The 20,869-nt window shown below is 35.5% G+C and overlaps 1 protein-coding gene across 5 annotated transcripts in view; it reads left to right on the top strand.

Moving 5' to 3' along the window:
* Positions 1–20,869, top strand: part of PDE4D (phosphodiesterase 4D) — a 388,091-nt gene that overhangs the window by 216,653 nt on the left and 150,569 nt on the right. Inside the window, exon 1 of one of the 5 annotated variants that reach the window (XM_050330056.1) lies at positions 16,568–16,862. The exons of the other annotated variants lie outside the window; for them this stretch is intronic. Coding sequence (XP_050186013.1) covers positions 16,798–16,862 — 65 coding nt within the window. The 5' untranslated portion in view covers positions 16,568–16,797. Of the gene's footprint in view, positions 1–16,567; positions 16,863–20,869 lie in introns of those variants that run through there. 5 annotated transcript variants of the gene reach the window in all.

The following is a 20,869-nucleotide window of genomic DNA, read 5'->3' as shown; positions in this document are numbered from 1 at the left end:
GTAGCACCTTGAAGCAAATAGAGTCATATAAAAGCTTCATTGCAGTTTTAAAGGCAAAATTTTATGCCAAATCCCTGACATAGACAACCATGGCAGGCCAGTTGTGCTACCATGCAAAAAATTCCTCTTTCCAATCTCAGACCATATTCCTAAAATTTTTACATGGGTTTTGTTTATTGGTCCTGAATCTTTCACATGCACTGTAATTTCAGAAGCATTTACTTAATTTTTCTTTTTGGAAAGCAACTCTACCATATCAAATTAAGTATCACTCTAAAAGATTTTGTTTGTTCTTCTTTTGGTAAATATTCAGAAATTTGTAAACTACATGTTGATGCCTCTGTCAACTAAATTTAATCAAAAATATGGCAAAAAATTAAAGACTCTCCAAAGAACTTTTTAATGAAGGAAATACCATTTAAGCAATGCTACTTGTAAGTTAGTTTACAAATTTAGCTGCCTTGCTGTCCAGGTCACCAAAGTGGCATGCAAGTGCTGACATTTGGACATTCCTGCTCCACATGCGCTCTTAGATCTGTACTCTTCAGAGCTGTGAATACTTTAAACGAGTACTACTTGAGCTCCTCCCTCTTGGAACTGCTGTAAAGTGAATTCATGAGTGCTGTAAAATTTAGTTGATGTAAAACATCACCTTGAAACTGTGCATTTAATTTTCAGTCCTTCTGATATGGTACAAAGACTTAGTGTTTGCTGATGAGGAAGATGATGTTGTTCTTTTATATTTTCACTTCAAACACAAAATTTACATTTTTTCCTCTCCAAAAAAAAAGAAAAAACAAAACAAAACAAAAAACCCACACAAAAACAAACCCAAAAAAGTTTTTGAAGACCTGGTTAAACTAGACAGTGTAGTGCAAATGTAAGACACTTTTCGATGTTAAATATTCCTGATCAGAAACCAAATACACTATAGAAACAACAATACATTTTACCCATAATTTGGTATGCACTCAAATTCATGAACAGTCTTGTGCAGCATACTGCAATTACTGTGCACTGGTGTGTTAGATAGACAAAAATAAAGAAAAATAATTTCAGGAACTTGCTCTTTGACATCTATTTCATTTGATTCAACTTTGAGCCTTGCATATTTTGTGAGATATTTTTATGTATAAAGAAGTAAAAAATACAAAACAGTGTCAGGGAAAAAATTCTGATTGAGTTCAGCTTCATGTTAATTATACCAGTAAATTTATAGGGAAAATGCTTTCCAAGATCCATGTGAAACTCAGTTAACTGAAACAGTTTTGCTGATAGTGTCTCGATAGTGGCATACCATGGTAAATAATCCGGATTGATTAAAACCAAGGAAAATACTGGAACAGCAAGAGGTTTTGAGAATCATTTAGCATGAAATTCAAAGGGATAATACTGGAATATAAATACATTTGCTTTTCTATGTTGTATACATTGAGAGAAGTGCAGCAGAGCACACATGAACAAAGGCACAGCTCTGAGGATGTGAAGAGCGTCTCTAGTTGTTATTCAAATACAAACCTGGTTAATTATGATGCAAATTCTTTGGCATGTTCTTTATTATTTAGTTTACATTTTGTTGTTGATAGTTATATGTATTTTAAGCTAAAAACATGAGACCATGCTTGTTCAGTGAGGTTTGTTTGGTGAAGTTTTTATCTTACTCATTCTGTAAACTGACATTAAAAAAAAAAAGTATCATTATATATTATTGATGATGGTTTTTTCCCTCTAACAATGTAAATAACTCCCAGTTTATTGAGTGGTTAAAGATGGTGTTTGCTGACATTATAATGCAAAATGAGGTAGGAAAGTGTTATTAGCAATCATCAACTTCAATTTATAAATCAGTTGTAACAGAGTAAAAATCAGTGTGTGTACCATAAATTCTGTCATGTAAACTAAATCTATCGAGCAGTTAAATATCACTTTGTGTGCTTAATAGCCATGTTTGCTGTAGCAGAGCTTAGTCGTTCAGGAATCATGGCCCATCAGCTGAGCCTGAAAGAGATCCCAGACTGATTTCAGACATGAATAAGAAAACAAGCAATAGGGGCAGAACCGAGATCTGAAGTCTAAATTGAAGTAAAGCAAGTAAAGTACTATTGGAACATGGGGGGTTTTAACTACTTTTTGTATAGTAGTGGTGGTATTAGTATATATGTATATATAATATATATATATGTATATATATAGTATATATTGTATATATATATGTTTTTGTAATATGTGTCATATTTTCCACTTTAGGGAAAACACCTTACATTTTTGAATGTTATAGTTACCAAGGGAAGAACAACAGATTATATTACTCCATTGTAGCTGCTCTGCCTTATCAAAGGGCTTCTATTAAAAGAGATGAAGTGGGATAACTTTGAATGTGGTAGTCTCATGTGTATTCAGATTTAAACCACAGAGTCATATCAATGCCACAAATTGGAATTACTGAAGTTCTGTCAGTTCCATATATCTGTGGATAAATCCCTACAGGAGAGAATGACTGAAGTTGTTAATTTCATTTAAAATACTATAAACTGAAAGAGACAAAAGTTCAAAAACGTTTCATGTTCAAACTAAAACGAAACAAAAGCCAGGATATATAAAGGATAAAAGGATGACTGTATTATAGGAGAGGCCTAAATTTAGAAAAGTGATTTAACTATCCTGATGTTCAGTGGCTTTTCTTCATTAAGATTTTGGTTGCTGGTAAGAGTTGAAGAGAACTTGGTGTCAGGGAAATAACTCATGTTGTTCTAAAGCTCTAATCGATTTTTTTTATTCTTTTCTCTAATGCTGTCTTAACCCCTTAGACATCCTACTATACTGATTTGAAGGAGATGTATTTTAAACAGCATTCTCTGAAAACAAAGCAAAACCACACCAGAAGAATTTGACAGGGCTTAAAAGCAAAAGTCTTAGATCCACAAAAAGAGTTTCATATGTTAAGAATTCCAATTTCATCTCCAAAGCCAGCTCAACCAGTATCTTTTTTTTTTTTTTTTTTTAAATCAAAATCCATGAATTCTCATCACTGTAATATACTTTATCCCATGCACTGGATGTCATCGTAGAAACAATATGAGTCAAAATAGACAAGTTCTGCTATCTAGAATAATCTTTCTGAAGGAAGGCCAGAACCCTTGTTGTGTCTCATCCCTCAGTGTGACATGCAAAGCACATCTAGCAATATCTTTAAAAAGGCAAACCCAGGAACTGAAAGTTGTCATGAAGACATTGTTATTTTCAATCTTATATTTTCCTCTCTGTACCACTGGTCATCTTCTATTCTATAGATACAATTTCTCTTTTTTTGAACAGATCTGTTATTTGTTTTGCAGCATCTTTCTTCTTCTTAGGTACTTTTTTGTTTTGTTTTGTTTGTCTTTTGGTCTAAATAATGAAAAGAGTTAGATTAAACTGACAACACATTTGGTTCTAATTCATATTAGGTTTTTTATTACTGATCTAGATGAGAGGATTGCGTACCCAACCTTTGTTTTCTTTTTCCAGTACTGTCAAATCACTTTTTGAAAGACATCTTGTACTGCAAATCTGACTTCTCTATAAATGTCTTTCATTGATTATGAACTTGGAAAATTAACATATTTGAACTCTGGTTTATTTTGGTACTACAGGTTTAATTTTCAGTATCTATATTTATGAAAACTTGGATTCAGATCTTAGGAGAACAGAGCTTACCCTGTTTTATTTTGAAAACAAAATAATCCTTCTCTAACATCTCTTTTCTTTTAGAAGTTGAGAATAGGCATTGTTTTGGCACAAATAGGTACTGGCCTACAGTTCAGAATAAGTGGTCATCTCTATCAAGATTGCAAATGAGTAGACCTGAAGGTATTTTGCATTCCTGAGAGCTCAGCCTCCTCCCAGAGACCTCTGAACCACCAGTGATGTGCAGCCTGACTCAAGTCTGTGTCAGGCAAGGCAGCCACAGATCTTACTGCTGCTTCATTTGCTGGGATTGGGCATGCAGAGAATCCTGCATTAAAAAACCCCTTTGATATCCTCAGACAAGAGGATATGAATCCCTAAGGAATTGCAAAGCTGATAAATGTGATCATAATTCTAGTTGCCATGGCTTTTAAATGAGTTTATCTCTTACTTGAGTTAAAGTAATGCTTTTTTATTTCTCTAGGTAGTTGAAAATTCATTAAATATTAGAAAGATTCTTGAGTCCTTATTTGGCTTAGGTATCTTTCTCAGAAAGAATATTGGCAGAATTAGTGGTTGCTGTAATTCGCTGTGTAAACTCTTTTAGAATAAAGATTTCTGCCCTGAGCTTTCTCTAAAGTTATGACCTTTTTGAACCATGTGGCCAAGGGTCATAAAGAAAGTAAGCAATAACGCACTTGAGTAGGAAAGCTGTCATGCTAGAAGGAAAAACACAGTGCAGATGCAAACCTGGTGTTAGAAGGATTTCTAAATCACTGTTTGGAGGACTTTCTTTGGACAAGAAAGAAAGGAATAACTAAGCTTCATATGTTCATAAAATTATTAAATTCATCAACACTATTATTTACAATTTAAAATAAACATTGAAGAAGATGTAGATTTTCCCCTCAGTCAGTGAAATATGTATTAGGTTCAGAACTTTCTAGGCAAAACAGCTTAGTAGCTCATCCTTATCTATGCAAGAATGTGATCCTAACTGAGAAAGGTTTTATATGCCAAGACCTTTTTTTCAGTTCTAAACAGCAGAAGTGATTCATTTATTTGTGTTCTTTTCCAAAGTAACATAACATGATGGAAAGAAACAAAAGGGAAAAAAAAAATCTCAGCCAATTCTTCTCTTCTTAAATGTTATTTTGTCTGGATATTGATCTGCTGGACTTGACTTTGAAGGACTGAGTTTATTTACATACATAGAAATTACTTAAAAAGCAAAAATAAATTACAGCATTTTATGAGTTCATATTTGTAGAGATACCAATGTGCCTCTTGCTATGATTTGTAAACCTGCAAATGTATTTAGAATGATAGTTGAACTTCGATAGTAGTTACGAAATATATGCCTATGAACATGGAAATTTTAAAAAATGTATTATTGCGGCCAACTTTTAATGTCAGTGGTAGTCTTTGACAATATTTGCATCATAACATATAACACAGTTTTCTGAATTGGTAAAATTGTGAATTAATATTTTAAAAAAAGTTCACTTTTGCAATATTTGAAGATCTAGATTTTTCTGAATTTTTCTATAAATGAATCAATTATTTTCATGTAAACTTTCATATATTCTTAGCAAATGTTCTTTTTTTGCAGTACTCTCATAGGTAATTTCAGGTGTGAATTAAAATAAGATAATAATTTAAAATTATCTTTGCAACCCAGTCTGTTTTATCTTTTAACCTTCTCTTTAATATGTAAGAGAAACAAAACACACCACCCTTCAAAGTTATGTGTAAAATGCTGACAAGTAGAATGAAAAGGCTGACTCTAGTATTTCTAGGTTTCATACAAACACACTGAAATACAACCCAGATGGTCTCAACCGATAGTGAACACAACCTGTTAGACATGCTGCATAAATTAAGTAGTTTCAAATAATAACTGCTGCAGTTTAGATTTAGTTTTACTGTAAATTTCTTTAAAATCATTAAATACACTTTTCCATTGCAGCATACTATAAATCTCTATTGGAAAAAAGACATTATTTCCATAAAGCAAACTATCAAGCATCATTTAATACATGTTCTTTTAATTTTACATTTTATCTATGACCAGCTTCAACACAGACTTAAAATAATTAAAAATTATTTTAGTTCTTGCAAACTTCTTGCATATTGTCAAGTTTCAGGCATGTGTGAAGCAGATTCAAGGTATGGAATAGGCATACTCATGATTTTTTGAGAGCTATGACACAGTAGTAAAAAGGCAACTCTTAACAGGTGTGTTTGGAGAAGTAGTAGACAAATGTGACAAATGTGAATCTGGATCAGCAGAAGTAGAAGAATTTCCATGTCCACAACAAGTTTAGATTTTACTTGAGATTATATAAATAGCAGGATAATTGTTGTTCTCTAGCTGTTGTCAGACAGCGCCATTTTTCTGGCCATCCTGGGAAGAGCCTCTTTTGAGGAGTAATTTAAAAGACAAGGTTGAGGGAACATGAAATTTGATGAGGTCTTTTTCCCTGCACATAGGGTCTACATGAAAACCAGAAATGCTTGAGGAAGAAGCAAAATGTTGGTGATTGAGGCAGTCTTTATTATCAGACTAAAGTAAACTGAAAAAATAATAGAAACAGTGGAGATGAAAATGTCTTAGAGAAAAGAGAATTGAATTTATGTAGAAAATATAAATTTCATACAAGGGGCCATTCATATTGACATACAGATGGAATTACATGACTGAAGTAGTGAGCCAGAAAGATGTGGCAGTCCTTCTGCCTAGGAAGTAGTAATACCAACCAAGTCCAGTGAGAAATATGCTAGAGGAAGCAATGCTATAACCCAGCTATAGGAAGCTTGTGTTGTCCAACATGAAACACCAAGGTTGAAAACATATTAGGATAGCATGAATAAGTGATAGTGCTATTGTTGTGACAGAAAAATCTATGAGATAATGCTACTTTAAAGCTCAATTCTAACATTTTGTTTGTATGGGAATATCCAAAAATTCCATGAGAAGCGTGGCTAGGTAAAATGAGGTAAGATTTTAACAGAGAAGGCTACATAATGGCTCCTCAACATAAAAGGTGTTTAAAACTACTCAAGAATAGCTTAAAGTTAGTGCATGAGAAATAAGATTCCAAAAACAGAGGGCTGCAGAATTAGCTTTGTAGAAGATGCAGGGTAAAACCTAGAGAAGCAAATAAGGTTTCAATTGGGCAGTGGAATGGAAATATGAGAAGAGAGTATGTGGAGTGTGAAAGAATGTTTAGAGTCAGGGAGTAGTTGCTGGCTTCAAAATATGCCAGAGCTCAAGAAGAATATAAATAAGATTTGTCCAGGAGGACAGTTGAAGCATTGAATGATATGTAAGCAAATTAATGACTTTAAGAGCAAAATAATCTGTGAGGTTTAGACCTATTAGAAGTAGCTATTTAGAGGACAAAACTCATAATCATGTAACATTTTTTAACTTTTGTGCTTTACAACTGAGACACAATGTATTTTATAGCAGCTAACTGTCACCACCATGTAGGCCTTCTTATGAAAAATGTATAAATCTAACTTGTCTAAAAAACTACCATGACAAAGGTAATAATATTTGAAAAAGCATATTCCTCTAAAGGAAAACTTATCAGAGGAAAGGTTACTTTCAAATAGTTGTTTGTTTTATAAAATAGTGGAGAAAATAGTTTCTTATTTCTTCAAAGAAGCGACAATTTAATATTTAGGTTTCATTGTGTTGAGAGCTACCTCTCCAGCATGGCTTCACTAAGTTCAAATTGATCTCGGACAGTTTTGAGGCCCTTCTGTGGTGGACTGTAGTGCTCAACAAGGGGAAGACTAGCACTGTCATCTACCTGGACTTCTGTGAGGCTTTTGATACGGTCCCTTGTGGCATCATTAACTCCAAACTTGAGAAACTTGGATTTTAAAGGTGGACTATTCAGTGGATAAGGAATTGGCTGTATGGATGCAGACAGAGAGCTGTGGTTGATGACTCTATATCCAGGTAGAGGCTGGTGACAAATGGTGTCCCTCAAGGCTCTGTCTTGAGACTGGTGCTTTTTAATATCCTTATCAATGACACAGCCAGTGGGATTGAGTGCACCCTCAGCAAGTTTGCAGATGGCATAAAGCTGAGTGGTGCATAGTTGACACAATAGAATGATGGGATGACATCCAGGAGTATCTGGACAAGCTTGAGAACTGAGCCCATGAGAACCTCAGGAAGTTCAACAAGTCCAAGTGCAAAGTGCTGCACCTGTGTCAGACCAATCCCAGACATGAGTACAAACTGGGAGAAGAACTCATTGAGAGAAATCCTACCAAGAAGGACTTTGGGCTTGTCCTGGATGAAAAGCTGGACATGAGTCTGCAGTGTGCACACATAGCCCAGAAAGCCAATTGTATCCTGGACTGCATCAAAAGCAGCATGGCCAGGAGGTGATTATGCCCCTCTTCTCAGCCCTTATAAGACCCCACCTGAATTACTGTGTCCAGCTCTGGGGTCCTCAGCAGAGGACTGATGTGGACCTGTTGGATTGAGTCCAGAAGAGGGCCACCAAGATGATTAGGGAGCTGGAGCATCTCTGGTTTTAAGACAGGCTGAGAGAGTTGGGATTGTTCAGCCTGGAGAAGAGAAGGCTCCAGGAAGAGCACATTGCAGCTTTCTGGTGCCAAAAGGGAATTAAAAAGAAAAGGGAGAGCAACTTTTTACAATGATGGTGATATAACAAGGGGGAATGGTTTTAAGCTAAAAAAGTGAGAAATTTAGATTAGATGTTAGGAAGAAATTCTTTATTCAGAGGGTGGTTAGACACTGGAACAGGTTGCACAGAGAAGTTTAGATCCCCCATTCCTGGCTTTGTTCAAGGCCGGGTTGGATGCAGCTCTGAGCAGCTTGTTCCGTGGAAGGTGTCCTTGACAATGATGAGGGAGTTGAAACTAGATGGTATTTCAGGTCTCTTCTAAGCCAAGTCATTCTATATTTCTGTTGGTTTTTTTTCTTTATAGAAATACTTTGTAGAGTTGACAAACATCCTTTAATTAAAAAAGGACACCTTAAGTCAAGAAAGACTTGATGTCTTTCTTCTTACTTTAATTAAGATTTTCTCTTCCACATTTAACATGGCAGCAAACATCTAGAACAAAGTTAGCTGGATTGAATTCAGTGTTAAAAATAGAGGTGGCTTTGCTAATCAAGTGCTGAAGGAGAGTATCAAGAAAAAAAGAACAGATTGATTTGTTATATTAGAAGGCTATCATTAGAGTATGTGAAAGTAAAACACTAGCTAACTCTAAACAAAACTTCGCTACTTTCAGAAGATGTCCTACATATGAGTATGCTTCTATGGAGATCCATATAATATGCTAAGCTGTAACATGTTTGATGACACACAAAGTATCTTTTTAACTAATAGAATGGTAAAGAGGAAAGATGCACATTGTCCATGTCCAATGTGGCACTGCATTGGCCATACTGAAATGCTTGCATCCAATTTATGCAATTTATACCTCCACAACAATATGAAGTTTCTGGCTACTGTCATCTCTTCCAGTGTTTACAGTTAGTGTCACTGTGGCTTTCTTTGGGATATATTAAAAAAAAAGGCAACATGCTTTTGTCATGCCTGGTACCTTGTTTAATAAAAAAAAATTCAAACATATAAATATGGAATAAAGAGTTCAGACAGAACTAATAAGTTAGTCTTAAGCTGGGAAGCAATTTAGAATCATTTAATATCTCTGCTTCCAGTTGTCTCAGTAAATCAGGAGAAGTAGGTCTTACCTGAGTTTTCAGTGGTAGGCAGAGCTGATGTACTATATATATGCATAATCCTTTTGATGGCTTTGCTTGTCCCCCTTCTGGGGAGGAGGGTGTGAGAGTTCAGAAGTGTAGCTTTTTGAACCATGATAATTACTACATTAGATATGTACTGACACTGTGAAGTCTTGGCATTGTTCATCTCTCACAGAATCCAAATATGGTAAGATGTGACCCCAAACATGAAAAAATGTGAAATTTACATTTCTATGAAAAGAAAATTTTTAATGCTATCTACATTCAGTTCAACTGCTAACAATTAAGAGAGCGAAGTGGCAAAACCCCCAACCTCTATGTTATATAAACATACAGGTTTTATGCTGGTACCATAGCATTTATCAAGTACATCTTGAATCACCCAAAATCTAGGTTTATAATGTAAAATAGTCAGGGAGTCATAGTCCGCAGAAAGATAGACAGACAGCTGAGAGGAGCAGTTCTGTCTGTCTTAGATGTCTGAAACACAGAAACAAACTAGCCCAGCTAGTGCCTATCAGAATTGTCTGTTGCAGGAGCCTAGCTGACCAGTTTAAATCAGCAACCAACCCTCTGACAGCTCAAGACTAGTGAGAAGACTCCTTTCTTAATGTGCCTTGTTTAACTCTCAGTGAATAATTCATGACAAGTTTAACCTCCATTTGTACTCATAGAATGCTGTCCAGTAACTTGCCACATTTTTAAATACATAGCTTTTTTATCCTTTAATTACAATTTTGAGGTTGGCAGTTTTGTGTTAAAAATCACATCTTGTACTTCTGAGTGTGCATATGAAGTGCTTGGTTTTTTCTTTCTTCTCTCTGTACCAGCACATTAAATCTTCAGAGTTTACTGTATCTCAAAAACAAATAGGAGTAGAAGAAGAATAGTAAATTTTATAAAAAGTTTTGAAACACAGATGTCGCAAGAAAGACTTTGTAGCATAATGAATAATTTAGATGTAATTGTATTTCCTGACATTTTTCTGAAGGACTTAGTAGTATGCCATTCTACCAAACAAGAGTCTTATCCATGTCTGACTCATGGTCCCATACCCGTGGATGCCAATTTTCCAATGAAGAACACAGAAAAGTACACTCTTCTGTTTTGTGGAGAGCTCTTACACTAATGTAAATGTCCCACCTCAGATTTGCTTTCAGGAAGACTTTCTGATAGTAAATGTTGATTGCTTCACTACTTCCAAAAAGACAAAATGTTACAAAAACATTCAGTTTAGAGTTTGTGTGGTCAGGGAATGCTGTTTTGCTGATAATGTTAGGGTTTTGTTCTACACAAGAAAAAGTTGAGAAAAAAATAACTTTGGTATAAAAGATTAGCTAACATAATTAAAATTTAAGCCTGTGTTTAAATGTTCAGGTTGTACATACAAGCTTTGTCTTCTTGAACTGGTAGACTATTTTGCATTCTTGAAATATATAGATAGTCTTGGAATGGCGGTATTCCTGAGTGTGTTCCAGCTTTCTCTCCTTAATCAGAGATTGACAGTCAGCAGAACTATCTCGTTCTTCTGAACAAGATGATGATGGGAAGAGGGTATATCTTACAAAATATCATTGTTCTCAGTTGGTGTTCCTGACACTTAAAGTAATTTTGTCCAGAACCAGCCCTAATTATGAAATCTTTGTAAAAGGAATTCAGCTTCCTCTTGCTTTTCCTAGCAGCCACTGCTTCATTAATGAAAGGGAAATAAGGTCATTCTTTACCGTTTTTTAGCATAAAAGACTGACATATTACTCTTGGAAAACATAGGTACTGCTTAACTCCCCACTAAGTTAAGTATGAGCCACAAATGTTTATTCTTTAAGCAACTATTTAGCTAAGAAACTGTAGTCCAAGTTTGTGTGGAGCTAATAGTTGAAAAACAGAATGTCTGATGGAAACATTGATAGATTTGCCTATTAACTGTGTAATTAGTGCTGTAATTATTGCAGTATGCCCTTTTAGAGATGACAGAAAGACTATGTTTTTATAATGCAAACCATATTTTTGTATATCTATGTGTTCATATATAAAGTACACCCATGGCTGAGTATCTGCGGGGATTTTTTATGTTTATTTTAAAAAAAGAGAAAAACAGCCTGACTCACTTGGCAGTCTTAGCTCAACTAAAGCTCAAAGTCTTCCAGTGAGCTAGTATGTAATTTTAGGCTATTCACTGTTATGCAGTATTAATCCAACATTAGTAGGCATCATTTATTCCAATGTTAATGATAGATGTAACCATAGACCACAGCCATAGCTGATAGCATGAGCTTACAGTTTGCCTAGAATACAATGTTTGTCAGAAAAAAAAGTTGTGCTTTTTTTTTCCCTTTTGTATCTCTAGCAATGAAGTTTTACACAGATACTGTTTTTATTTCTTCAACCAAGTCTATGTGGACCAGTTAATACTGTCTGTTAATATTAATCAAAAAATGATTAACTCAAATGAAAATTAGGCTGGAATAAAGGCAGAAGGGCATGTTTTCAGCCTGGCATATATCAAGAACTTAATTACGTGAGCGAGTGAGGCACTGTATGATCTGTCTCTGAGACAGGTCTCCTCCACTGCTTATGGTACAGCTCAGGCAGCAACACCTGGCAGTTTCAAAGTGAAACTTTGATTCTTTCAATGATCAAGCATCTTCAGACAAGGCATCATGCTAGAATATTCTCCCAGCAGGTCCTCTTTGTCATTCTACCCGTGAGGAGTTTTGCACATTTGAGTCTGGGTAAAGCCTTTGTAGAGCACATAGTAACTTTATTTACACTGCAACCACTGAGCTAATAAACCATATTTATTCTCAAGTTGGGTAGCTCAATCCATGTAGCTAAGTAGATATAGAAAGGAAACACTAGTGACGTATGTTGCAATTCTTCTGTGCCTTTTGGTTTGCCTTTTTTCATTCTAAAGAATTCTGCGCTGTAGTTATGATTACATTTTGTAATTCTTTTAATTATGCAGTTATGTATACCTTTTTCTTCCTGTTATTTAGAAATGAATCGCAGAGTTTAATTCCCTGGAATTATAACCCTACCAAAGGACATTTTTAAAATATTTTGCTATGTTGAGCACTGGCAAAATCTTCAGGTGGGTCAAAAATTTACTTCTCTAATTCGCTGATTTATTGCTTGCTTTTGAAAGACATCTTCTGAACCTACACATGCATTACTATTTCTCAGACCCACCCATGCAGGTAATATAAGATACACCTAGTTAATCTTTTCTGTCCTTCATTTTGTTCTGCAGTACATAAGAGCATAATCTAGTGCTGTGAATGAACTAGAACAAGCTGTGCAACTCACAGTTTCCCAAAACCAACTGGTGTGGTGCTTAGCTTGTGAGAAAATGTTTCCTACTGTGGAATATGCACTCCTAGAGATTAGAAAGGTTGGGTTCAGGTCTCAGTGCATATTTTCCATATGTTGAAAAATATATTTCATATAACTGTGTAAACTGGAAAGTTATATATGAAGAAAAGAAATATGCAGACTGTGAACAAGAGCAAATGCAATAGTAGCTGAGCAATAACAGGGATAGTCCTGAGTGCGTGAGCCCAGCTCCAAATTTTTAAAAATATTTTAGTAATCCTACCTGAAAAAGATCATGATGAAACTAAGACTGCATATCAAAGGCAGCAGATTTTTTTATAGCTTTCATTTACTAATGTGTATTCCAAACAACACACTTCAGAGCCAATTCATTATTTATGTCTGAAGGCTTGAGATTGTCAATCCATTTCTTCAGCTTCTGTACAGCAACAGCAATAATAACCTGCCACCTATTGCATGTTTTCAGTTCTTTGATATACACGTGCTTTTCAAGCAGTGGGATATGGTTTATCCCTGTTTTACAAACAAGGAAGACAAAACTCAGAATGTTTAAGCAAATTTTCCATACCCTCAAGACAAACATATTCCCAAACATGGAACAGAACAGTCAGTCCTGGACCTTATTCCCTAAGCCATGCTTTTTGCAATTCATTTTAATTTTCAATTTTGTGCAATGTAACACTGGTTTAATTCAATTAGTTACTAATTGGAAGATAAATAACTAATATGTAAGCATTCTCAAAGTGGGTTGAATCCTGCACCCTTTTTATTATTGGTGTTATAATTATTTTTGTATCTTTTTTTTCCTTAGACAGTTTAACTATACAGTCAAAACCTCATTCCATTGACAATACATGCAGATAAAAAGTGTTGTTGTTTTTCTAGCTGCTCTGATAGCAGTGTACGTAGTACTACCAAATGGCTTAATCTTTTAGTATTTTCACTAATTTAAAATCTTTTCTTGCTTATTTTCATTATTCAGTCAGCTCTTGCCTTAACTGTGAAGGCAATCTAAAAAGAGACCTTCGCTCCAAAGCCTTTTTACTGCAACTGTAAAAAATAAAAGGATTCTAAAAAGAAAGAAGAATATTTTTTTTGTTTAACTTACAGAATTACATGTACAAATCAGCTATTTAAACAATGGCTATTTCTCTATTTATCCTCTTATTTTCCATTAATTTTTCTCTCAGTTCCTCGAAGTATGAGAAATTGAGAGTTTTTATAATTGTCCTCATATCAAATACTAATATAAATGCTGCATCATCTTCTATAAGCACAATGGACTAGTATGCTTTTATCTTTATTTAAAACTTAGGCAAAACTGCTATTGATGTTAATGTTAGCACAAGAGGTTTTAGGTATGAATTAAAAGCTATTGTTAACTGCCAAAGTTGGTCTAATGGGTTCTCTAGAAACTTCTTTAGACAGAGTTCCCTTTCTCATACTGACTCTTAAAAGTTTTTTTGATTGACTTTTTTGACCAAAGTCAATTTATGAATTTCAGATAAAACTAACATTCCCCGGAAGACTGTGAGCTCTCCTTCCTAGTAACAGATTCAATTTTTTTGTAGGAAGCCTGTTCTTCTAAGGTTGCTACCTGAGGACAGGCTCTGAATTGGCTGCTTGGAGTACGTCTGCTTAATATGTATTTCAAAATAGTAGGCACTTGGATGGCAGAAGCTTATTTCTAAGGAGCTGCAAATGGAGACTAAAAAGAAAGCATGTTCACAATGGGCATTAATATTTAGTTAATGAGGTGGAGATCTGCAACTCCATGAGAACCTTTTTCTGAATCTGCATTTTAAAACACTTCCTTAATTATTTAAGTATTTGAAATTAGAGTGTATTCCTATTGTATAGTAATATTTAGTATCTAAATATGCTACAGTATTTTTCTATTTGTATGTCTGTTAACTAGGAGTAAGAGGCATCATCTTGACTGTTACACTGTTGAGAACATATCATCCTGAGATATTTACTTTGTGGCACAGCAGAAATAGCTTTTGAATATTCCATTCCAGTATGGAATCAGTCAACAGCTTTGTTTTCCTTCATTTTGTGTTCCTTCATTGATGTAGGAAAAATGTTTATATTTATAAATAATAAATAATCAGATAAACTTAAAAAAAACAGCTTTAAAATGGCCAACTATTTTGTAATAGCCCAGCACCTCTATTTTATCTGATTTTTTTGGTTTTCACTCTTCTTCATAATCTACTCAATCTGATAAAGGAATAAAAAAGTTTCACAATGTGGTACCTGATTTCTGTGTACTTCTATAAGTGTGTGACCTGCACAGTAACAGACCTAACTGTTACTAAAGGTCCCATGACTGCATGGCCCTTTGAGCTAAATTTATCACTTAATATGCTTTTTCCATTCTTTGAAATTAACTTTTTTGATTCCATGGGACACTTATAAAAGGTCCTGTGCTAGTCACTAGGTAATATTTGAGAGACAGGTGTCAGAAAACATGAAGAACAGAATGCTTAGCAGTAAAGCTTATTAACATTCCTTCTGCTATTGTGGAATACTTTATAAGCAGATCACTGGCAAAAGCCTCCGGGGCAGTTAGGATCTTTCCTGATGATATACAGTGTAGTTGCTAATGTATTTTATTGTACTGTTATAAAATAAAGTACAAGGGTTATAGAGAGCCTTACACACTTTACACACATTCCTATTTGATTAATTGTTTGATATTTTAATGTGTAGCCTGTTTATCATATTTTCCATTTACCAAGTCTATTTAAATTTTATAAATAAATTTTTTAGTGCTTGCTTTCATTATTAACTTAGTTGCACTACCATCAAAACTAATACCCTGCAACACTTGTAGAAACTGTACAAAGGAGTGGCTATTACACGTGTAACCACTTGTTCAGCAATAAATTTGCTCTTTTAGTTTAAAACCAATTCTAACATTGTTCAAAGCAAATTCAAAATTTATAAATTAAACATTATATTCCCTGTATAGTTCTCTGCATTTTTCCCTCTTCTAATGCTAAACTTGCCAAATATGCTAACATGGGAATTAACTCCCAAAACATTTAAGTTTTTTGTCTAGAAATTATAAATACAAGTTTTTTTTGTAAAGCATAGATGATTAGAGTACTTATTGTAACAGCAAAAGACCTCTTTCTGCAGTACAGTAGAGAGGGCATCCTATTATGATTCTTTAATTAAGTTATTTTGTCCTTCAGTGATTTATAACAATCACTATCTGTATGTGTGTTTGACTTTAACAGTCAACAAGGAATTTCATTTTTACTTAATTTCCCCAGAGTGTTCTCAGTGTCCTTCAGACAGGGAATACTTTCTGTTTTGTGAAGTTAGACAATAGTACTTATTCACAGTATCCAAGTAAGTGTTAAGAGAAAAAGAAAGGGAGGAATTACATTTCTGGGTAAGGTTTTTAGTTAATTTGGAATGAAGAAATCTTTAGTCCTTTCTGTACTCCACAAAGCTTGTCTTTAAGTGGAATTTCCCTGCAAACTCACAAATGTTACTGTAACTAACATTCATCTTTTCCTTTCATTTGTTATCCATCAATATGGTGTGGGGGTTTTTTTGTTTGTTTGGGGGTTTTTGTTTTGTTTTTGGTTTTTGTTTTGTGGGGGTTTGGGTTTTTTTTTTTTGGTTTGGTTTTTAATGTTATTGACCTTTAAACCTGTTGTTATCAAATTGCAAGGAAGAGATAGAGACTTTTTTCAGCTGCCTTCATTCCCATGTGACCTGCAGGGAGAATAGATTCAAAATAGACTAGTTCCTCCCAGGGCAATACAAGACAGAAGAGAAAAGCAGTGTCATTTCCGAAGAGCACAGTGCTAGAGTAAACTCAGCATGAAAAAGGAAGGAGTTGCAGCATGTTAGAATTCTTCCTTCTCAGCCTGGAATTTTACAGGACACGGATTTGAAGGGCTTTAAAAAGCAGAGGATTTTTAAAAAAGGCTTTGAAATGGAGTACTTTGAGAATAAGCTTTATAAGGACAACTGAAGTTCGACTGCTAGAAATACTGAAAGAATTTTTCGAAATGAGCATTGTTATGAAGCCAAGATCCCGATCTACCAGCTCCTTAAGGACTGCCGACACAATGTGGTAATGCATTTGGTTTGTTTTTTTTCAGGCTCTCCCTCCCCTTATGAAACACAGATATGTCCCAGGAAAGTCACAGGCTTTAATCTTGACTTGATAGATTTTGCATGGTTATTGAAGATGTTCAGCTGCTGAGTTTCATAATTATTAGTAAGGAGTAAAATCAGATAGCTTTTTATTGTATGATACACTATATATAATATTTAAACAGAGAGCCCATTACATACTTTTTTTTTAACACATTGCTTATATTTTTTTTCTGTTCAGTAGTCAGGTTTAGTCTTTGCACTTACAAGTACCTTCTAAAAATCTTCAGTAGACTTATTTAAGGAAGAAAAATTGTAAAATAAAACTTGCATTTCTGGAGGCTGGGAGTAAAATGAAACTACAGTTTGTGTGAGCTATTTTGGGATACTTACATGTAGTTTTGCTGCATAAATAGACTGACTGGTAGAGATGTACCCTGGGAAGAAACAGACTTTGCAGCAGCGTGTGTAAAACTGTGCTGTATTATGCTTCATGTGTTTCCCCTCCTCCCTGTGGCTCAGAGGAGTAGAAGCAGCCTGTAATACTGATCAATCTGTATGATTTTCTTGCAGATTTTTTCAGTTAGCAATCAGCAGAGTTCTGTCTGTCAGATACTTATTTTTTGCTTTTTAAAGCTTAATAGGCACTGACAGGACAGGTTTCTATTAAGCATGTGAAATAAATTCCTTTTACCCTTTTCATGTCTTCTACATTTCTTCCCCCCTCTCTGTGTTTTTAATAAAGCCAGCATCATTTTAATAAACACACAATAGACTAACTCTTCAGAGCTATAAAATGATGTAGTTTAAAATATAGCATTTGCTTAGAAATCTATGGCATATATGTTGCTCTGTGATAAGAAAGTAAGTACACTACTCAAGCTAAAGAGGAGTCTTAGTTTTTCTCAGAAACTAAGGCAGAATTTTGCTGAAATAACTGCAGTAAACAGTGGCTCTATATTAAAATGCAATACCCTGTTGGTGAACTATGTATTGCTAAAGTTACCCTCTGCAGGGTGTCTCCAAGGAAGTAAGCTAAAACATACATACCTTAACTATTACGTACAATTGTGCAAATAAATCAGTACCTTTGATTAATTCTTCTGCATTTCAATTATTTCTTTGTTGGCTGCTTCCATTAATTCTTGCAGGAAAAAAGGGAAAAAAAATCAAAGAAAGAAATCCTTGGAATTGATACTTGCAAGTTGATTTGACCACTAAGTATTGTGTTTGAAGTCTCTGCCCACCTCCCTTTTGTTGTTGTTGCCTTTAGTTATAATGCTAATCTGGTAGCTGAGAATACCTGTTCTGCTAGTTGTAAACTGGGAGTCCTCTGCTACTCTACTGTTTGGGAACACTATCTGAGCTCAGAGGTGGCTCTCAGGGTGATCTTTGGAGGCTGACTGGACAAGGTACATGCTGTTCCCTGACGGTGTGGAGCAGAGCCAGGCAAGCCCTGCCCCAAGCAGAGGGAAAATGGAGTGCAGAGGAAGGAGAGAATGGGAAGGAGCTGCTGACTGCCCACACTGAGCTCGGCTCCTTACTGCCCCTGGGAAAGTGGCCACCCCACCCCACCCACACCACCCAACCCAACTTCAAGGTGGGCCTGAGCAGGATCAGTTTCCAAATCACCTGCATGACTTTGCTTGGTGTGCTTAATCATCAGTCTGTGGGTTTCTGCCCATAGCTCAGTACCACTTCCTGCAGTTCTCTGGGACAGAATAGCAACACCGTAGTCTCGGTACAGTATTAACGCTTAGGGACAAGTAAAATGATTAAATGAGGAGCACTGATAGATGTTCAGGCCAGGACATGGTGAGAGCTATACCACAGAATTTCGGTGTCTGTTAACTTAGTGATCCTCCTGTGTGTTAGAGGAGCAGGGGTGCACGAAGGAGAAAATGGGAGAATGTGAGAAGAAGACATGGGAGTTTGTGAGTATCAAGAACATTGGAACTATAGTGACAGGACTGTTTTGAAGTGTAGATACCCCTTTTCCAAGGGTTTGAGGAAAATTATCCCAGGATATCTTTCCACTACAGTTTTCCATGTGAACAAAGTTCCCATGAAGAGCAGAAACACACAAAGACTCCCAACACACAGAGACCAGTGATAGGACAGAAAAGACATAAAGAAAAGAGAGAAAAACTTCTGCTCTAGTTGCCTTGAAATCACACTCACTCTCTGTCCAAAAGATACACTAAGTTCAGAGTGTGTAGTAAAAGCATGATACTCTTTTTAGTATTAATATTGTGAAGCATCAAAAGGGTGTCTCCATTGGTGATGTGCTGTGATGGGCGCAGTAGGTAGCTTTGAGCAGATGCAGGTGAGCCCAGGCTGTGCTGATACATCCCCTTGTAAAGCTGGCTGAGTTGAGGATGGCTGCTGTTTAGCATGACAGTAGGGTCTGTAGGCAAACCTTCTCCATCTGAGGTACCTTGGAAAATTGATCCTAATCTTATTCCTCACTTCAGGGTGTGATTTTGAAGTGTGGTTTTAAATCAGAATATCTCTGGAAAATAGTCTAGGAGGGATAAATGATGGTGCAAACTTTTCAACTGAGACAATTGATATGTCTTTTTATTCAAGAGAAGAAATAACAAGGAAGTAAGGAAGCTCATGGTAAGGTAAAACTTTGGCTGAGACAGGAGTACATTAATTTAAATGAGAATAGGATTCCTCTTTCTTAACAATTTGCCACTGAACAGTAGAGCAGCAGTGTTCTACAAAAAATGTCATATTTCTGCGGTGATTTTTTTTCTCTTTGGATAAAGAAAATTTTGAACTTAAAAAAAGATACTATTCTAGTTATTCTATTATTATTCTACTATTCTAAATTAAAATTTTAGAAGTTTAAATTATTAACTACTGGCAAGTCAAGCAAGCAGCCAAGGGTTTTGGTTGTTGGACAACAGCTTACTGACTAGAAATGGGGCAAACTGATCAGATTCTGGAACTTCTTTTGTTTTTCATGATACCTATAGTCAAAAAAGTTTGTAAGACTGAGGAATATTGTCAGCTTTTTGCCACAATCCTTTCTGGTGTGTCTAGAGTTACCTATATACTTTGTGGGTTGGTATTATTTGTAACGTCTTGCAATTCTGACTTTTCTGGTTTTTGGAACTTAGCATTGGTTGATCTACAAAGGGCCCATCCCAGCCTCTCCAGTGCCCCTGAGAGCAAAGGTGTTCAATGATTCAGTCTGTGATATTATGTAGAACACTGCATCTGTCCTTATTTACCTCTAGAAGTAGGTGATACTGCTCGTCTGCAGTATCATGAAGTTCAGTATATTGGAAATTACTGAAGGATGGGGTCAATTATGAGTTTCTCACTCTATTACACATTTATAGATGAGTGGAACAAAACTGATATATTGTATGAACTTTTTATGACTGTACCCTTAATGTGTGGATCACAAGAGTGATGCTAAATAAAAGTCTTATGAATTGAGACAATAAAATACTTTTGGCTTTACATTAGTGGATAGTGTTGTTTCTGGGGTAGAAGTGTTAGGACAGAAGTGTTGACAACAGCTATGCAGACCTGAGATAGCTGCACTAGCTTCCTGACTGAAAGGTACCATAAAGTGGAACTCTACCATGAGTGTGACCCAGTCTTTTGGTACCCCTGTGTGATAGTAAGAAGCTGTGGCCACATCACACTGCTTAAGATCTGGCCATCTCAAAACCATTCAGCTCTGTGGTTAATACCTTGGTGCTAGTGAGCCTGTTGACAGTATGAAGATGACAAATATATACAATAAATGATACTGGATGAGGAGTTTACCTTTATGTTATTGTTATTAGACCTATATTTGAAGTTAACTGCTGACTTTCAGACTGAGAATCTGAGTGCTGAGGAGATAAAGAGCAAAACCTGGGTATTCCTTGAAGGAGTCTTTGTCTAGAGGGCAGAGAATGTAAATGTTTGTAATCATAACTGTGAACAGTATTAACACCAATCATATCACTAGGCTGTTAA

Source organism: Myiozetetes cayanensis, unplaced genomic scaffold (assembly GCF_022539395.1).
Source record: "Myiozetetes cayanensis isolate MyiCay16 unplaced genomic scaffold, myiCay2020 scf4, whole genome shotgun sequence".
Lineage (NCBI taxonomy): Eukaryota > Metazoa > Chordata > Aves > Passeriformes > Tyrannidae > Myiozetetes > Myiozetetes cayanensis.
This window is presented reverse-complemented; position numbering and strand designations above follow the sequence as displayed.